Here is a 20,669-nt window from a genome sequence, read left to right as displayed (position 1 = left end):
CTGTGCATATAACCCCGCCCACACCACTGATTGGCAGCTTCCTGTGTATACTGTACATTGTAAGCCAGCATGCTAATCAGTGGTGGGGACAAGGTTATATGGATTAGTCTGACTAGCCTGCACATGAGATCTAGTACTCTAGTGATAACCTCCGGCTGATAAGACACTGATTCTATTGAAATTACAGCACACAGCCTAATAAGTGACATTTCCTGGAATCAGACTCTCTGCTCCTACATTATGCTGTTCTCAGATTAAATAGCAAAAATCTATTGAAAGGTTGGCTTTAAAAAACAAGCAGCTTTGTAAAAACAAGCAAATGTGCAACTAAGCTAGTATTAAAAACCCACTCTGTTCTCAAAGGGGGTATTTTCAACAATCTAGTTTATTGCTCATTGTCTAAGTTACTGTCCACCTGTGTAGTCTATCCAGGGTGTCCAGTCTTCTATACAGGAAAAGCAGCACTTACAAGATCTTTGTTATATAGAGCTTGTAAGCGCTGCTCTGACCCTGCTCTGATCGCTGGATCTGGCACATTTCGGTGCCACTGCACTCTGGTGCTGCAGAGGCACAGCTACTTTGCTTGCAGCATTGGCGGGCTTACAGTTAAGGCCAGAGGCTTAAGCGGGCTTTACACGCTACGACATCGCTAGCCGTCGTGTGTGCGATATCGTGTGTTCGCTGCCGTAGCGAAAATTATCGCTACGGCAGCATCACACGCACTTACCTGGTCGGCGGCGTCACTTTGACTGCCGAACAATCCCTCCCTCAAGGGGGAAGGACGTTCGGCATCACAGCGACGTCACCTCAACGTCACTAAGCAGCCGGCCAATCAAAGCGGAGGGGCAGAGATGAGTGGGACGTAACATCCCGCCCACTTTCTTCCTTCCGCATTGCGGCCGGCGGCAGGTAAGGAGACGGTCCTCGCTCCTGCGGTGTCACACATAGCGATGTGTGCTGCCGCAGGAGCGACGAACAACATTGATAATCAACCATTACCAATTTTTGGTTTTGGGATGACCTCTCCATGGTGAACGATTTTCACCATTCTTGAGGACGTTTAAGGTCGCTGGTGTTACACGCTGCGATACCGTTAATGACGCCGGATGTGCGTCACTAACAACGTGACCCTGTTACATCTCGTGGCTCTCCTGAGGCAAGGACTGAGGCAGTCTCCCATTCCTTGCCTGCCACGAGCATTCCTGCTCAGCAGCGCCGAAGGTCTGCCAGACTGCGCAGTGTACAGGAGATACCTTCTCAGAGAGGCAGCAGAAGGGTGACACCTAGTGGTTCTACTGTTGCAAGGAGTGAAGCGGTCTCCCATTCCTGGCCTGCCGCAGACTCTCCTGCTCAGCGGCCCCGAAGGTCTGCGAGGCTGCGCAATGTGCAGAGGTTTACTGCTCAGGGAAGCAGTGAGATTCCCGTTATCTCTCCACATTGTGAGACCGAGGATCCCGCCTCTATTTCCCAGAGGCAGGAGGGTGAGCATGTGCAATGCATGGTGGGTCCTGATTCGCTCACTGACGTCACACGGCTTGATGACAAGGCTGGTGACGTGGTGAATCCTGACTGGCCAGGCTGGGACGTCGTGGACCCTGATTGGGTCAAGTCCGTCATCTCCGCCTCGCGCCCGCCCTCGGGTGGAGCTGCACCTCCTTAAAAGCTCCCCCTGCCATCATGGCGGCGCGCGACCATCCTTCTATGTTTGGATGTCTGGCAGCGTGCTGCCACGCCACTGCTCAGGCATTACTGTTTCTTGTGGGCTTGGCCCTTGCTGCTCCGGCAGTACCTCGTTTGCAGGCCGTGTTCCTGCCTTGCTGCTTCGGCAGTACCCCCGTCAACAGGCCGTGTTCCTGTCCCAGGTGAGCTCCTCAAGTCTCCATTGGACTCACCTGGTTATTGAAAGCACACGTGCGTGGGCACCTCTGTGCTACCCTCGTGCCATATTCTCGTGACTTCCACTGGCACACGTGCGTGGGCACCTCTGTGCTTCCCCGTGCAACAGGTACACCGAGCCGTGAGATCTGTGCCATACAACCCTCACGGGTTAGGGCAGATCGGTGTACATAGATCGTCTGTGACATTCCAGACGATGGCTAGCAGCAACCCGCTCACTCTTCACCCACCATAGCGGCGGTCCCTTACACCGCACAGTGGACCTTGACCGGCGGAAGCAGTCCATTTCCCATCTTGGCACGCTTCCCCGGGTCCCCCTCGTAACATTACGGTCGCGCCAAAGGTCTGGCTATGGCTGAAGAGCAGCAGCAGTTGCTGCGTTATGTGCAGCAGTTGGAGTCACGATTGGCAGCAGTGGAGCAGTCTTCCTCCGATAAGACTACTCTGACGACAGTCGCCACCCAGGCGGCTACCCAGGGTGTGCTATTGGGCGGAAGGTCTCCTCGCCTTGCGCTTCCAGAGCGCTTTAGCGGCAACAGCTCTGAGTGCCGTGGTTTTATAAACCAGGTTACCACCTACTTAGAGCTGTCCGCGACTCTTTACGCTACCGAGAAGGCGAAGGTAGCCTTCGTCCAGTCCCTGCTCACAGGGAGAGCGCTGAAGTGGTCCACGCCGTTGTGGGAGCGCGGAGATCGTGTGGTGAATAACTTAGCAGCTTATCTTGGGGCCATGAGAATGGTGTTCCTCGGGCCTCAAGTCACCCACGATTCCGCGCTGCGCCTCCTACGACTTCGGCAAGGGTCTGCTTCATTCGGGGACTTTGCTGTACACTTTAGGACACTGGCCGCAGAGCTGGACTGGCCGGATAAGGTCCTTGTCCCTGTGTTTTGGGAGGGCCTGGCAGGGTTTGTCAAAGACGCTCTGGCCACACGTGAGGTGCCTGCCACTTTAGAGTCCTTGATTCAGGTTGCCTCTCGCATAGACATCCGCCAGGCGGAGCGAAGGCTCGAGGTCTCTTCAGCACCCACGTCTTCTCGGCCTAAAAAGCGTCTGACTCCCGTCTTCCATCAGACAGGTCCCCCAGCCAGTCCTGTAGGCGACTCCGTGGAGTCAATGGAGGTGTCCAAGGTGGTCTCCTCTGCCCCAGGTTCTCGGTCTTGTGTCATTTGCTTTTCCTGTGGGCAGAGGGGACACATAGCTACCCTATGTCCCAAACCGTCGGGAAAAGACAGCGTCTAGTTTCTATCAGAGGGGGGACTCTAGACGCTACTTCTCCCTCTAGGTTGACTATCAGCGCCCAGTTGCAGTTCGGCACTACTCTCTTCTCTGCCCTGGCTTGCTTGAACTCAGGCGCTGAAGGCAATTTCATCTCGACCTCCCTGGCAACCCGATACTCAGTTCCCCTGGTTCTGTTGCCCAAGCCACTCAGGGTCCGGGTAGTCGACGGGTCCATACTACTCGATCCTATCACCCAGATCACCATCCCTCTCAGGATGGATGTACCACCGGGACACCATGAGCAGGTGTCCTTCTTGGTGCTTCCAGGGGGGACGGATGAGATCCTACTGGGCCTTCCCTGGTTGAGACAGCATGCTCCTATACTCAACTGGGCAACAGGGGAGATCTCATCCTGGGCAGGATCCTGTAGAGAGCACCTCGTGACTACCGAACCACCCGCTACCATTAGGTCAGTAGGGTCCTCAGGGAATACTGAGGGGCCGGGTTTACCGACACCTTATGAGGCCTACAGGGATGTCTTTTCCAAAAGGGCCGCAGATACTCTTCCTCCCCACCGGCCATATGATTGCCGAATAGACCTGAAGCCAGGCTCCGAGCCCCCTAGGGGCAGAGTGTATCCACTCCAGAGACGGAGGCTATGTCCAAATATATTCAGGACAGCCTGGCGAAGGGGTTCATTCGCAAGTCTATTTCACCGGCTGGTGCAGGGTTCTTTTTTGTGCAGAAGAAGGAAGGGGATCTGCGCCCCTGTATCGATTACAGGGGATTAAATGCAATCACAATCAAGAACAAATACCCTTTGCCCCTCATTACTGAGCTATTTGATCGATTCCGCGGGGCAAAGGTCTTCACAAAGCTGGATCTACGCGGGGCGTATAATCTAGTGCGAGTCCGAAAGGGCGATGAGTGGAAGACCGCCTTTAACACCAGGGACGGTCACTACGAGTATCTAGTAATGCCCTTCGGACTCTGCAATGCCCCCGCCGTATTTCAAGACTTTGTGAATGACATTTTCCGGGATTTGTATCTTTCCGTGGTTGCATACCTGGATGACATTCTTATCTTCTCCCCCGATCTTACCACCCATCGGAGGGATGTCATCCGAGTACTTAAGAGGCTCCGCACCCATTCGTTATATGCTAAGCTGGAAAAGTGCGTTTTTGAACAGGAATCCTTGCCGTTCCTGGGGTACATAGTGTCCAGTCAGGGGTTAGCAATGGATCCGGGGAAGTTGGAGACAGTGATGAACTGGCCTGAGCCCCGCTCGCTGAAGGCGATCCAGCGATTCTTGGGGTTTATCAATTATTATCGCCAGTTCATTCCCAACTTCTCGACGGTGGCAGCACCCATCATTGCCCTTACCCGCAAGGGCGCTAATCCCAAAGCATGGACACGGGAAACGGTAGAGGCATTTCACACTCTCAAAACTCACTTCTCCAGAGCTCCCATCCTTCATCGTCCAGACATCTCCAAACCCTTCCTACTGGAGGTAGACGCCTCTTCGGTCGGTGCAGGTGCAGTCCTGTACCAGAAAAACGAACGAGGAAGGAAACATCCGTGTTTCTTTTTCTCCAAGACCTTTTCTCTGGCCGAGAGGAACTACTCCATAGGGGATAGGGAGTTACTGGCGATGAAACTAGCATTCCAGGAATAGCGGCATCTCCTGGAGGGTGCGAAGCATCCATTTGAGGTTTTTTCTGACCACAAAAACCTCACATACCTCCAGACAGCACAACGCCTGAACCCAAGGCAGGCCCGTTGGTCTTTATTCTTCTCCCGGTTCCGCTTTATTATCCGCCACCTGGCCGGTGAGAAGAACGTACGGGCCGATGCCTTGTCACGTTGTATGGTTGTGTTGGAGGAGGACGAGGAGGAGCCTCGTCTTATACTACCCCCGGACAGCTTGAGGATGGTCACTCCCACTTCTTTGGACCAGGTGCCACCTGGCAAAACCCTCGTTCCCCCTGAACTACGGAACGAGGTGCTATCGTGGGCCCATGCCTCCAAGGTCGGGGGTCACTTCGGGGTCAAAAGGACCAGAGACCTGGTGACCAGGCATTATTGGTGGCCGAGACTACCCCAGGACATACAGGAATATGTGGGAGCCTGTATGTCGTGTGCTCGGAATAAGCCGTCCCGGCAGAGACCGGCAGGTCTTCACCCACTGCCAGTGCCGGATCGTCCCTGGGAAGTGGTGGGGATGGACTTCCTGGGAGATCTGCCCAAGTCAGCAGGGCACAGGGTCGTATGGGTCATCACGGACCACTTCTCTAAAATGGTCCACTTGGTGCCTCTCCCACGACTCCCGACGTCACGTGCTCTCGCCACCTTGTTCATTCGGCATGTATTTAGGTTGCATGGCATGCCTGACAAGGTGGTGAGCGACCGGGGTCCCCAGTTCGTGTCTCGCTTCTGGAGAGAGCTCTGTAAGCTCCTGCAGATAGAGCTGAACATCTCCTCCGCATACCATCCCGAGACCAATGGACTAGTAGAGAGGACTAATCAGACCTTGGTAACTTACCTCCGCCATTTTATATCCGCGCACCACGACAACTGGGCTAACCTCCTTCCTTGGGCCGAATTTGCCATTAACAATTCGGTCCATGAATCCTCTGGCCAGACTCCGTTCCTACTCAATAACGGACAACATCCCAGAATCCCGGTTCCGATGCCCATTACGTCACCCGATACTAGAGTGGAGGATTGGGCGACCAAGGCCCGGGAGATCTGGGATGACACCCAAGAGGCTCTTAAAAGGGCTAAAGACCGGATGGTGACAACGGCTGATGTTCGCCGCCGCCCTGCACCATCCTTCGCCCCTGGTGACCTAGTATGGCTGTCCTCTAAGAATGTTAACCTACGGGTACAGGCAGCCAAATTCGCCCCTAGGTATCTGGGTCCGTTTAAAGTACTACAGCAGGTAAACCCAGTGGCATATCGACTCCAGCTCCCTCCACGCTGGGCTATAGCCAACACCTTTCACGTGTCCCTCCTGAAACCCGTACGACTTAATAAATTCTCGGGGTCCCTGCCGGCTCAAACAGACTCCCCGTCCGACGACCCTGAGGTGGCAAAACTTGTGGAGACAAAAGTCATACAGGACAAGAGGTACTACCTCGTGGAGTGGGCCGGCCGTGGTCCGGAGCATAGATCCTGGGAGTTGGAGGATCATATCCGCGCCCCGGGTTTGATAGCGGCCTTCGAGCACGGACAGGGGGGGGGCCTAGACAGGGGGGTAATGTTACATCTCGTGGCTCTCCTGAGGCAAGGACTGAGGCAGTCTCCCATTCCTTGCCTGCCACGAGCATTCCTGCTCAGCAGCGCCGAAGGTCTGCCAGACTGCGCAGTGTACAGGAGATACCTTCTCAGAGAGGCAGCAGAAGGGTGACACCTAGTGGTTCTCCTGTTACAAGGAGTGAAGCGGTCTCCCATTCCTGGCCTGCCGCAGACTCTCCTGCTCAGCGGCCCCGAAGGTCTGCGAGGCTGCGCAATGTGCAGAGGTTTAATGCTCAGGGAAGCAGTGAGATTCCCGTTATCGCTCCACATTGTGAGACCGAGGATCCTGCCTCTATTTCCCAGAGGCAGGAGGGTGAGCATGTGCAATGCATGGTGGGTCCTGATTCGCTCACTGACGTCACACGGCTTGATGACAAGGCTGGTGACGTGGTGAATCCTGACTGGCCAGGCTGGGACGTCGTGGACCCTGATTGGGTCAAGTCCGTCATCTCCGCCTCGCGCCCGCCCTCGGGTGGAGCTGCACCTCCTTAAAAGCTCCCCCTGCCATCATGGCGGCGCGCGACCGTCCTTCTATGTTTGGATGTCTGGCAGCGTGCTGCCACGCCACTGCTCAGGCATTACTGTTTCTTGTGGGCTTGGCCCTTGCTGCTCCGGCAGTACCTCGTTTGCAGGCCGTGTTCCTGCCTTGCTGCTCCGGCAGTACCCCCGTCAACAGGCCGTGTTCCTGTCCCAGGTGAGCTCCTCAAGTCTCCATTGGACTCACCTGGTTATTGAAAGCACACGTGCGTGGGCACCTCTGTGCTACCCTCGTGCCATATTCTCGTGACTTCCACTGGCACACGTGCGTGGGCACCTCTGTGCTTCCCCGTGCAACAGGTACACCGAGCCGTGAGATCTGTGCCATACAACCCTCACGGGTTAGGGCAGATCGGTGTACATAGATCGTCTGTGACATTCCAGACGATCGCTAGCAGCAACCCGCTCACTCTTCACCCACCATAGCGGCGGTCCCTTACACCGCACAGTGGACCTTGACCGGCGGAAGCAGTCCATTTCCCATCTTGGCACGCTTCCCCGGGTCCCCCTCGTAACAGACCCCGACGATAAAACATTAACAATATCGTAGTGTGTAAAGCCCCCTTTAGCCATGCCAAGCTGTCAGCTAACAGAAATTACACCTCCCCCAGCAAGCAAGAAACCAGAAGGCAGAGGAGAGGTGAGCCACTGAAGACAGAAGCTAAAACAACTTCTTTCAAAGGGGTTTTTCCACCTAAAGAAAAGTAGACTCCAAAACCTTATATACACATAACCTACCAAACAGAGCAGTTTCTCTCCCTTCCCAAGTCCAGTGCCATCTCTCCACTGCTGCTCCGATCTGTGTTTTGACTGCAGTGGTGATGTCACATTGCCAGCACAGATCACCGCTGCAGCCAATCACTGAGTTTAGAGGCCCATGCTGCCTTTAACGGCAGAGACACAGATCTCATTGACTGTGTGTAGCAGTTATATGAGCTGTCGATGTGATGCAGCTAAAAGACTGAGACCGGAACAGCAGTAGAGAGCACTGGACTTCAGAAGGACGACAACCTGCTGTGTTTGTTAGTATTAGGTATATAAAAGCATCGGGGTCCACTTTTCTTAAAGTGGAAAACCTCTTTAAGAATAAGTGATGTAATCAGTTTCTTAAAGTTCAGTAAACTCCTACATTGTTTCTGTATAAACAATGGTCATCATGTAACAAAAGTGGAGACCTCGTGATCAACATCAACTAACCATTACAAGTCATGTGCAATGCAATGATTTACGGTTATTGGCTGAGCACCTGCTTAAAGGGGTTGTCTTTATAAAAAGCAACCTTTTTATACAGATTCCCGCACAGCAACCAGACAGACATTTCTGTAAAACAGCAGTTCATGCAATAAGACTTCTGGAAAGGGGTTGTCTCATAATTTAAAGGGGTTGTATAGAATGACTGCTTCTTCCATAAACAGTGCTACCTCTTTACAGGTTGTGCTAGTGTAGCACCCAGGGGGCAGGGGGAATCAGGCATGGGGATCTCGTACCTGAGCTCCTCGTCACCGGGCCGGTGTGGTGGTCTGGGATATCGCGGTGGCCTGCCCGGCTTCATGCCCTGAGGTATACACCAATAAGGAGGGAGGAAGATGGGGGTAGTAGTAGGAAGATTGTCATGACGCCACCTGTGGTACGCGGCCAAAGATTAGCCGCCGCTGCTGTCGCTGTCCTCCAGGGCAGATGGTAATAGCAGCCAAAGATGGTATCGCTCGCCACAGGTGAAGCGGGCCCCAGGAAGGATGATGAGGGGAGAAGTGATTGCGATGGCCTTTGGCGCCGAGGCGCAGGGCGGTGGTGCCGGTAATAAAAGTCAGAGTCAGTTGTTGCGATTCCAGGTGTCTTTACTCACTGTTTGTGCCGCTCGCCCAGGTAGTACCGGTCACTCGCTGTGATGGGCACGATCGAACCCAGATTCCTTCGGAGGTCAGACCGGTGTGGTGCTTGGTGGGCCACTTCCTCCTAGCGCCTTGTGTGTTGGATCCCCATGGCTTAAAGCTACTTGGGGACCCCAGTCCATCTCGAGTCGTACTCTTGTCCCTATCCGCAGGTGCCGCGGCTCCGCATTGGAGCCTGGTTCTCTTCAAGGCCCCGGATCCTATCTGGCACTGTGTTTTCGGGCTCTGTGTAGCCAGGGAAGTTTGCAACCTCCCCGTCCCGGCAGATTCTGGAAAACCAACTTGGAGAATGATCTTCCTTAGGGTCCTGCACCCTGTGTAGCGCCGGTTCCGAGGGAGCAATGAAGCTCTCCCCTCGGCAACCGCATGAACTCCTGTGTCCCACCAGAGCACTGGTAAGACATGTCTGCTCCTGTCCTCTCCTGCCGGAGAACTCCTAACTGTTGTGTTGGCTGCTAACTCTCCTTAAGCGGTTGCTCCTCCCACGGGTCCCTGTCACTAGTGGGTGGCTGCCCCCCATGTTTGGAGATTGCCTTAAGACCCTACCTTAGCCCGGTCCCCATTGGGGAGGGCAACCTGGTTGTGTATTTGAGTGTGTAAGTGATGAAACCGGTACCGACCTCTTCCGGATCCGAGTTAAGCACTACACCTTAAATGAGGTGCAGTAGACTGTGGCGACTGAAGCCTCAGGGGTACCACACTAGTATAGCAGCTAAACCCCATTTACTTCAATCTAGTCAACCCATGGCTGATATGGCGCTGTTTGGGAACAAAAGGTATTTTTTTTAATCTGATCCCATAACATAGTTGTTACAAGAAATACAAATTCCGTAAATCTGCAGTTTATGGAGTCCTATAGTGGCTATACACTGCCATAACACAGCGGAGAGGCTGCAGGTAAGCCATGTTAAGTTTAATTTCCACATAACCTCCATGCCTAGGTTTAAAGTACTCCAGCAAAAGTGATTTGATCAATAACATTATCATGCACATAATGTTCCCTGATATACTGAAGTATATACATAATGCAGCATGCATAATGCACCTAATGCAGTTACTTAATATTTTAGTCAAAGAATCTGCCGAAGTGCACAAGGTAAAAGAAGTGCATTGCCGAGGTGCTTTCCACTTTACATCAGGTTTCTCCTTTCTGCTTTTCCCGAATGATTTGCAATGCTTTCACTTGTCTGGGGCCCTTTATACATATTGGGGTAATCTCCCAAAATTTGCAGGAATGGAAACTTATAAGGATATAATTATGTGATAGTCATAACTAGAACAATCAGCTAAGCTTAGATTGATTATAAATACATAGTATATAGAAATCTATAATTCAAGTAACATACGGGTAACATATGGTATATACCATAGTAAATGACATGTACTATAGGGCTTACTAGGCAATATTTATCATATTCTCCCTTATAAGATCTTTTCCATTTAGCAACAGACATGTGAGACTTAATGGACTAAGCTTTGCCAAATTAACTAAATGCAACTCGCCCAGAAATCCAAACTTCCTCCTTTACAAGTAAGACAGATACAGACTATCGGAAACGGAACTGATAACCACAGAACGCGCAATGTTATGGTAGTCTACAGCTAAAACTTTATACAAATGTCCATGTAAAAAAATACCAAACACTTGTAGGAGTCTATATGTCAGTATGACCCATGAAGTCCAACTTACAGACCAACACTAAATGTTACCCACACAAAGCCACTGCCATTCCCCTCAACACGAGGAAGGTTTGGTTTCTGATGTCTACAGTTTCTTTATGATAAGATCTGGCTAGTCACACCCTACAGCATGTAAGCACAGGAGCTAGATGATCATGGTATGGCTGTTTGATGTGCCGTTATGTTACAATCAAGTCTTGAGAATAATAATAATAACAACATATTAGCCTATATTCTGGAGGAAAAGCGTGAGGAGACCATATGGCAACTACCATTAGTGAAGACATAGTAGATAGTGATCCACTGGTGAGAAGATCAGATCAGAACAAGTGCAGATACAACCAACACTGATAAGTCACTAAATATTTTGGGATTAAATATACAATATATATAGTTGTAGTGTGTTAGAATTAATACTAAAAATAAATATAAAACAGCTATATATACAGTAGCTTAACAATTATATCAATTTCTGTATCCAACATTCATACAAAATCAAATGATAGTGAAGACGAAAAGTACTATCACCTACATAGCTCATTCTTGGAAGCCCCCCTTGGTTCACTCGTCTCACGGTTTTCCGCTTTTTCCATGCTTCTGGGCACTGCTCCCTCCTGAACACTTTCCCCTTCAAGCTCATTGTATTGAGGAGCACTGCTTCCATAGCCAGGTTGCATGTGAAACCTTGAGCCTTTCTCACAGCTATGCAGAACAGAACTCTGACACACTTGTAAAAGGGAAGTGTCATTTAGCCTCATACTGAAAGGAAGAAGCGCTGCCAACACCTTCCAATAAGACCAAAGTTTTACATTTACATAAACAGGCTTAAAGGGAACCCATCACCAGGTTTTTCCCCAATAAGCTGCGGCCATTTCCAGTAAGCACTTGTATACATCATTCCAGAGTGCTGTATATAGGAGCCCTTGCTGCTCTGTATAATGTAAAAAACAGCTTTAATTATACTCACCTGTGGGACAGTTGGGTCCGATGCGCGTCGTTGGTCTTGGTCCGGTGCCTCCTCTCTTCCTTCTATCACCATCCTCCTTCTTACATCATCCACACATAAGCCTCCATTGCACTCCTACACAAGAGCACTTTGATCTGCCCCGCACAGGGACAGGTCAAATTCCCACATATGTCTGCTGATCTGATGAGCAGACATGTGCAGCTAACAGGCGCAGGTGAATTGGAGATTCACGCACGTCTGTTAAACCTGACAAACTCTGACACCGATCTAACACATGCTGTGCGAAAATTAAGCTGTTCTCCTCCCGTGATGTGATGATGGGGCATCAATGGGTTGCCATGACAGAGTGGAGTCAGATGATGACCACTGTCACTGTCATGACTCACTTCCTGTGAATGCTGGTAGAACGCCAACATTCACAGGAGATCAGCATTTCTTCTCACCAGAGCGATACTGAAGCATTGCTCTGATCAGCACAAGCAATCGGACTATGGAGTCATAAAGTTCCCTAGGAAGACTAGTAAAAGCAATAAATGTATGATCACTTGCTTTTTTCAGAAATAATGTAATGTACATTGATCAACATTTGTAGGTATTTTGTAAGGAGTACACCATGCTACTAGGACAAGTATTTTACAAAAGATCCAAAGTTTATCAATATAAAATGTTTAATTTGCCCAAAACGTGATGATCATAATTAGAGAATTTAGGCATCACACCGACACATCAGTTTTACCATAAAGTGAAAGCGGTGAATAAAATACCCCCAAAACATTTGTGCAATCACACTTTTTTTTGCAATTTTTCGGCACTTGAAAATTTTTTGCCATTTTCAAGTAAAGTGGAACCTTGGTTTATGAGAACAATCCATTCTGGGAGTGTGCTTGTAAACCAAGTTACTCATCTAGCAAAGCCAAATTTCCCATAGGAAATAATGGAAGCTCAGACACTTCGTTCCACAACTTGTGCAATGTCCCCTATTGTGCCATTCCACACACACACAAACAAGCAGAAACATGCACAAACACACACACACACTATGCTCACCTTACCCTCCGTTCCCTCGCCAGCCTCCTGGTTTTTGTAGTCCGCAGGTACAGTATGTGTATCGAGTAACCATCGCGACGATGCAGGAGCTTCCGCTGTCAGCGTCCACGTCATAAACAGGAGCCGCTTGCCTCTGATTGGCCAACTCGCTGACGTCAAAGGCATGAGCCGCTTTCCTCTGACTGGTCAGCGTGCTGCCTTTGAGAAGCGTTGACAGGGGAAGTTCCTCCATCGTCGCGATGGTTACCGGATACACACACTGTACCTGTGGACTACAAGAACCAGCAGGCCGCCGAGGGAACGGAAGGTAAGGTGAACATAATATGTGTGTGTGCGCGTTTTTGTGCGGACTGCAAGAGCGGGTCAGAGCGCGGTGAAAGTACGGAACCGGAGGTGTGTGCAGTATTTGCTCGTACAGCAAAGATTGCTCATAAACAGAGTTACAAATTTACAGCAAGCTTTACTCGTATAGCGAAATACTCGCACACCAAGTTACTCGTAAACCGAGGTTCCACTGTACACTATAACATAAAACTTATGGTTTAATTTAAAAGTTTAACTCGTCCCGCAAAAAATAAGCCCTCATAATGGAAGATTGACAGAAAATAAAAATTACGTCTCTCAGGAGAAGGGGAGCAAAAAACAAAAACGGAAAATCACCTGGAGGTGAAGGGGTTAAGGGTATGTGCACAAGTTTAGGATTTGGTGCAGAAATGTATGCATTTGTAGGCAGGAAAAATATTTTTGCCACATTTTTGGTGCACTTTAGAAGTGCATTTTTGGTGCAGATTTTTCCCATTCATTGTTAATGATTTATCGTCGGGGTCACGGTGTTTGTGACGCACATCCGGCGTCATTAACGATATCGCAGTGTGTGACACTTATGTGCGACCTAAAACGATCACAAAAGCGGCCAAAATCGTTTGCTGCGGAGAGGTCATCCTAAAACAAAAAATCGTTCTCTTCTAATTAGCATTGTTGTTCCTCGTTCCTGCGGCAGCATACACCGCTGTGTGTGACACCGCAGGAGCGAGCAACATCTCCTTACCTGCCTCAACCGCCAATACGGATGGAAGTAGGTGGGCGGGATGTTACGTCCCGCTCATCTCCACCCCTCCGCTTCTATTGGACGGCTGCCGTGTGACGTCGCTGTTACGCCGCACGACCCGCCCCCTTAGAAAGGAGGCGGATTGCAGGCCAGAGCGACGTCGCAGGACAGGTAAGTGCGTGTGACGGGGTTAAGCGAGGTTGTGTGCGACTGGCAGCGATTTACCCGTGTCGCACAACCGACGGGGCTGGATACGATCGCTTGCGATCTCGCTAGCGAGATGGCAGCGTGAAAAGCCCGCTTAAGAATTGACAGTAGTAGTAGTAGTAGTAGTAAATAAAAATATTTAGTTTATTGACATGCAAAACAGACAATGACACACAATAAACACCTAAAAAGCAACACTGCAACACAGTAGGTCACCAGAATTAGATAAAATCCATTTGGATACATCACAGATACATCACCATTGGAAAGCTATCTGAGCAATCTCAAGGGGAACCAATTCCACATAATCATACATGTTTAAAAAAGGAGAACAAGTGGAAGTAAAATGCACATAATGTATAAATATTTTATTACAAGCAACAAAGTACAAGACATAAATATAACAAACAAAAAAAAAACAATATAAAGGCAGAGGCAAACAAAACTGAAGGGGTACAGGGGCACTCAGGTGAATGGTGAACATAAACAAATGTTCCAGCCATTTTTTTTATTACAAATTACACTGGTCAACACAAAAAAAAATTATCAGGAAAGGTAATATAACTGTTTTATGGAGTTTGATGTGCTGATTCCAAAAATATGCTTAGTTTTGCTCTATCACATCAAGTTTCTGAGATAGAACTACTTTTGTTATTAGGTTGTTTCTGCATTTTCAATGTATGCTGGGCCCCTCGTGTCATATGCTTAAGTTGTTCAAATGGTCTTCGTGACTGGTTGAATATGAGGAAAGTTGCAATGCCACTTGCTGTTCCCATGATTTGGAGAGAGCCCAAAAATCATAGTGATGACTGCTACTTTTGTTTTGTCAAACTGAAGGGCTTTTCTACAAAGAACAAACTTAATTACCCTGAACTTGAATCTGTGATTAGGTCAGTTCCATATGATCGTACCTTGCCAGTTCCTGTACTACCGTTGTCTGGATTGGATGAAAATGAAGTAGAATATGAAGACTATGGAGTTGAATATACAGGCAAAGACATGGAGACCTCAACTGAAGATGAATATGTACCTAATGAAACAGCCGAGCAGCCAGAACGCTTTACTCAACATTAATTAGGTGACCTCATCAGAGACCTTTCATTGGCAAAAGATAAAGCTGAAATTCTTGCATCTAGGTTGAAACAAAAGAATCTTCTTCATGATGATGTCAGTGTGTTATTACCGAATCAGAGGTAACACTTTAACACAATTCTTCACAGTTGATGGACCAATAGCGTACTGTAATAATGTGAATGGCCTCTTTGAAGAACTGAATGAAGAATAATTTGTTGAAGATTGGCGATTGTTTATTGACTCATCCCAGAGAAGTTTGAAAGCAGTGTTGCTTCACAATGGAAATATGAAATCATCAATCCCTATTGCTCACTCATGTCATCTAAAGGAAAGTAATGAAAATCTGTCAGTTGTTTTGGATGCTATACAATATAAGCATCATCAATGGAATATCTGTGGAGATTTGAAAGTGATTGGTCTGCTAATGGGAATGCAAGGAAGTTTCACAAAATAGAGTTGTTTATGGGGCAGTAGAAATACAGTAGAGCATTATGTTCATCGTGAAACATCTCTGCTCCAGGAAGAGACAATGTTCAGAATAATCCTTTAGTTGCTACTAGTGTTGAGCCACCCCCTAAGGCGGGCTTTGCACGTTGCGACATCGCAATCCGATGCTGCGATGTCGCACGCGATAGTCCCCGCCCCCGTTGCAGGTACGATATCTTGTGATAGCTGGCGTAGCGAAAATTATCGCTACGCCAACTTCACATGAACTCATCTGCCCTGCGACCGTCGCTCTGGCCGGTGACCCGCCTCCTTCCTAAGGAGGCGGGTAGTGCGGTGTCATAGCGACGTCACACGGCAGGCGGCCAATAGCGGCAGAGATGAGCAGGATGTAAACATCCCGCCCACCTCCTTCCTTTCGTATAGCCGCCGGCGGCAGGTAAGGAGATGTTCCTCGCTCCTGCGGCTTTACACACAGCGATGTGTGATGCCACAGGAACGAGGAACAGCATCGTACCTGTCGCGGCAGCGTAATTATGAAATTATGAAAAAGTTGGAGCCTGCACCGATGATACGATAACGACGCTTTTGCGCTCGCTAATCGTATCATCTAGGATTTACACACAACGATGTCGAAAGTGACGCCGGATGTGCGTCACTTTCAATTTGACCCCACTGACATCGCACGTGCGATGTTGCAACGTGCAAAGCCGCCCTTAGAGTTCGAGTTCGGTTCGTTGAACGGCGGGTCAGTTCGGCGAACGTTCGACGAACACCTTCGAACCCCATTGAAAACAATGGCAGGCAAACACAAACACATAAAAACACATAGAAAACACCTCCTAAGGTGTCCAAAAGGTGACAAACAACTCACAAGACACCACAAAGACATGGAAAGTGAGAAGCACATATACGTACTCATTCGAAAACAAAAGAGCAGGACGGGTAAAAAGAGGAGGAGACACAGATATATGCCCTTCTAAAATCATGTAAAACACAGCAAGTGGACTCCAACCAGAGTCTCCCTTTTTTCCAAAAATTGGGCCAGAGACACCACTTAAGTGGCATCAGTTGTCCCCCAGTTGCAAACTTGACATGTTGATTTGCATGAAGCACAATCCAAATCCACGAGTCTTTACTCTCCCCAGGATGACACAGGGGTAGAAAAGTCCTTGCGGATCCATGACTTGTTCATCTTGATGAACGTTAGTCTGTTCACATTGTCACTGGACAGACACGTGCGCTTATCTGTCAGCACATACCCAGCAGCCCTGAAGACACGTTCCGAGAGAACGCTGGCTGTGGGACATGACAAGATCTCCAATGCGTAAGTGGCGAGCTCAGGCCATTTTTCCAGATTGGAAGACCAAAATGAGCAAGGCTCCAGTTGCTGAGTCATGGCATCGATATTCACTTGGAGATACTCCTGTATCATCCTCTCCAGGCGTTGACTATGTGTCAGACTTCTTGTCTCTTGTGGCCTTGCAAAGGATAGTCTAAAAAATTCCTGAAACGATTCCATAAAATTGCTGTTACCACCAGATATGATGTTGCTGGTACGGTTTGACTGATGACTCCTCGACAGTCCCATGGTTGGCAAGTTACAACTGTGAGATTCACTCTGTGCACCACTGGTGTTTAGTGGAAAAGCCGCGCTAAGATTGCATAACAGCTTCTGCTGATACTCCTGCATACGTGCGTCCCTTTCTATGGCTGGAACGATTTCGGCAAATTTTGACTTGTACCGGGGATCTAAGAGTGTGGCAACCCAATAGTCAACATTACTTCTAATTTGGACAATCCGAGGGTCATGTTGTAGGTAGTGCAGCAAGAAGGCGCTCATGTGTCTTGCGCATCCATGAGGACCAAGTCCTTGCTGTGTTTGTGGCAGCGAGGTGATAACCCTGCTTCCTTCCTCTGACCTCTCCCCCCAACGTCGAACAACCGAAATGTGATCAAGGTCTCCCTCATCTGCTCAGTCTTCCATGCCCATCGCCAGTTCGTCCTCCATTTCTTCCTGGGCTCCTGCACCTTCCTCAACAGTTTGGCTGCTATCAGGCACACCTTTCTTGGAGAAGTAGTGACAACTGAGCATCTGGAACTGGGGCACTGCGACGGACATAAGGTCTCGAAAATCCTCTGTGTCCACCAGGTGGAAAGGCAGCATTTCTGTAGCCAACAGCTTTCAGAGGGTGAAAGTCAACCTCTTAGCTTTGTCATGGCTAGGAGGAAATGGTCTTTTACTTGTCCACATCTGAGGGACCAAGGGCTGGCTGGTGTGCTGAGACGGCGTTGAGTAGGGTGTCCCTGGAGAACTGCTGGTCTGTGAGGAAAGTGCAGGCAGAGACATAATGATGCCTTCATCCAAAGGTGGTGCTCTCGATGTCAGAGAGCTCCACACCAGCAGCTGTTTCCACTTCCAAAACAACTGACGACCTGCCAATCACACTGCCTGTTGCGGTTAAAGAGGTGGAAGGTCTGCGTCGCAAAGCATGTGTGACTGCTGTCCCCACAGTCTTAGAGGATGAAGAGCGCGCGGATGCACTTGAAGGGGCAGACTGTGGTTGGCCGCATTGTAGCACAGTGAGCTTCCCACTGGGACTTATGCTTCATATCCATGTGACTCAACCATCTGTTACCCCATACTCAGAAGGGCGGGTGGAGACTTGAGAGCTGTTAGAAAGCAAGTGCAATTGGGGTGACAACTCAGAGAACTGGAGTCTTTGGGATATTGAAGTTGAGGTGGAGGAGAGGCCACTTGATGGAGCACTTGAGATCCATTCAAGTATGTGTTCTTTTTTTTTGCATCATCTACCTTTGGTAGAGTTGGTCGTTTCCGTAACAAAGGGATCATACCAGATTGTCCACGGAAAGTAGTAGACAACTTACTTTTGCTGGAAGATGGCCTTTCTTCACCAGATGTAAAGCCTGCTTTACACGGTACGACCGATTGTGCGATTTCACAATCGATCGTACCCGCCCCCGTCCTTTTTGCGTCACGGGCAAATCGCTGCCCGTGTCGCACAAAGTTAGTAACCCCCGTCACACATACTTACCTCTCGTGCGACCTCGCTGTGGGCGGCGAATGTCCACTTCCTGGAGTGGGAGGGACGTTCGGCGTCACAGTGACGTCACACGGCCGCCGGCCAATCAGAGCGGAGGCGCGGAGATGAGCAGGATGTAAACATCCCGCCCACCTCCTTCCTTCCACATAGAGCCGGCGGCGGCCGCGGGAGGCAGGTGAGCTGCTCATCGTTCCCGTGGTGTCACACGGAGCGGCGTGTGCTACCACGGAAACGATGGTCAACTAAATTAAACGATTTTATGGAACCTAACGAGCAGTACCCGACTCACGATTTGTGAGCGATACTGCGTCGCTAGGAGGTGTCACACAGGCCGGCATCGCCAGCGATGCCGGATGTGTGTCACAAAAACCGTGACCCCGACGATCTATCGCACGATAGATTGCCTGGTGTAAAGCAGCCTTTACTGTTGCTTTACCACCTACCCCACGGACACAAACTTTTTTTCCCTTTCCAACACGCCTGTTTCCCTGTCCACCAGCATCTGTTCTTTTGCCACTCATTTTGTTTGTGACCAAATTGGTCACTTAAAATGGCGTAGCAAAAATTGAGAGGTGGTGTAGATTTCAGAGGTGGTCTAGCTTTATTGACAGCTGAAGAACCAACACTGACTATCACAGACAATGAAACTATGCCCCTAAAACTGGCAGCACTTTTTGCAATTAAAATTGCGTAGCAAAAATGGACAGGTGGTGTACAATGTAGAGGTGGTGTAACTTGCTTGTCAGCAGAGGAACCCTCACGTACTATCCCAGACAATGAAACTATGCCCCTAAAACTGGCAGCAATTATTGCAATTAAAATTGCGTAGCAAAAATGGACAGGTGGTGTACAATGCAGAGGTGGTGTAGCTTGCTTGTCAGCAGAGGAACCCTCGCGTATTGTCCCAGACAATGAAACTATGCCCCTAAAACTGGCTGCACTTTCTGTACTTTAAATGGCGTAGCAAAAATGGAGAGGTGGTCTACAATGCAGATGTGGTCTAGCTTTCTTGTCAGCAGAGGAACCCTCACTTACTATCCCTGACAATGAAACCCTCCATGTCCGGCGTAATCCACGGACTCCAGCTTCGCTTCCAGCTCTGCTGCATGGAGGTGACAGGAGCAGCAGAATACACCGCCGCTCCGGTCACCTCCACGCAGCTAATGAGATGAGTAGCGTGACTGTCACCCACCCGCAGCAGAGAGATAATGGCGGCGAAGGGGAACACAGCCGGGTCTTATAGGGCAAGGACATGTGATATGCACAGCCTATGACACATGCCCTTGCTTGTCTGGCAAAAATCCACTTTGCTGTGTGTGTGTCTGTGATTGGCTGACAGCCTGGCCCGCCCCACTGTACGCGCGGTTAGGAAAAAAAAAATAGCGATCGCTATTCTTTCAGCACTCAGCAACACTGATCTAAACCCCGCCCCCCCCCACACACTATACACTGAATTTTGATAATATCATTATTAACAGTGACTGACAGTATAAGGCCCCTTTCACACGTCAGTGATTCTGGTACGTTTGTGCTTTTTTTAGGCCCGTTTCACACGTCAGTGAAAAACAGTGACGTTTTTCACTGGCGTGTAAAACACGCACATGTCCCTGCGCACACGTGGGTTGTCTAAGTGCAATCCGGGCTCCGTTCTCCGTTGCCCGTGATTGCACTTAGAAAACAACTCACCTGTGCGCGCTCCCGGTCTCCATGGTGCTGATCGCTCCCGCGGTGCAGCATCCGGCCGGCGGTGACCCCCGCAGCAGCTGCTTCCGGGTCGGCTGTGTTGCGCATAATGAATATGCGCAACAATAATGAGCCAGCTCAGAAGCAGCAAGCAGAACGGGCTGCAGAGGACATCGCTGGACGCCGGGTGAGTAAAAATTATTTTTATTTTAAAAGTACGGTTTTTTCTGGCACGTGTTTCACGGACCACACCACTGCGTGGTCCGTGGAACATCAGTGATGTCAGAAAAAAATGGACATGTCTCCGTGCGGCAATCACGCACACGCGGGTACGCCGCACGGAGACACGTGCAGTGAAAAATCACTGACGTGTGAGCAGACCCATTCATTATAATGGGTCTGCGTATGTCAGTGATTCTGGTACGTTTTAAAAAAAGCACAAACGTACCAGAATCACTGACATGTGAAAGGGGCCTTATATGTACCAGAATCACTGACATACGCAGACCCATTCTAATCAATGGGTCTGCTCACACATCAGTGATTTTTCACTGAACGTGTCTCCGTGCAGCGTGCACCCTTGGCCGTGATTCTGCCCGGAGACATGTCAGTTT

At 49.6% G+C, this 20,669-nt stretch overlaps 1 protein-coding gene across 6 annotated transcripts in view; it reads right to left on the bottom strand.

Annotated features, from left to right (window-relative positions):
- DOCK10 (dedicator of cytokinesis 10) overlaps positions 1-20,669 on the bottom strand; it is a 439,835-nt gene that overhangs the window by 276,553 nt on the left and 142,613 nt on the right. The window contains exon 1 of one of the 6 annotated variants that reach the window (XM_075340777.1): positions 11,053-11,205. The exons of the other annotated variants lie outside the window; for them this stretch is intronic. Coding sequence (XP_075196892.1) covers positions 11,053-11,184 — 132 coding nt within the window. The 5' untranslated portion in view covers positions 11,185-11,205. Of the gene's footprint in view, positions 1-11,052; positions 11,206-20,669 lie in introns of those variants that run through there. 6 annotated transcript variants of the gene reach the window in all.

The sequence above is a fragment of the Anomaloglossus baeobatrachus genome, chromosome 3 (genome assembly GCF_048569485.1).
Source record: "Anomaloglossus baeobatrachus isolate aAnoBae1 chromosome 3, aAnoBae1.hap1, whole genome shotgun sequence".
Taxonomy (NCBI): domain Eukaryota; kingdom Metazoa; phylum Chordata; class Amphibia; order Anura; family Aromobatidae; genus Anomaloglossus; species Anomaloglossus baeobatrachus.
This window is presented reverse-complemented; position numbering and strand designations above follow the sequence as displayed.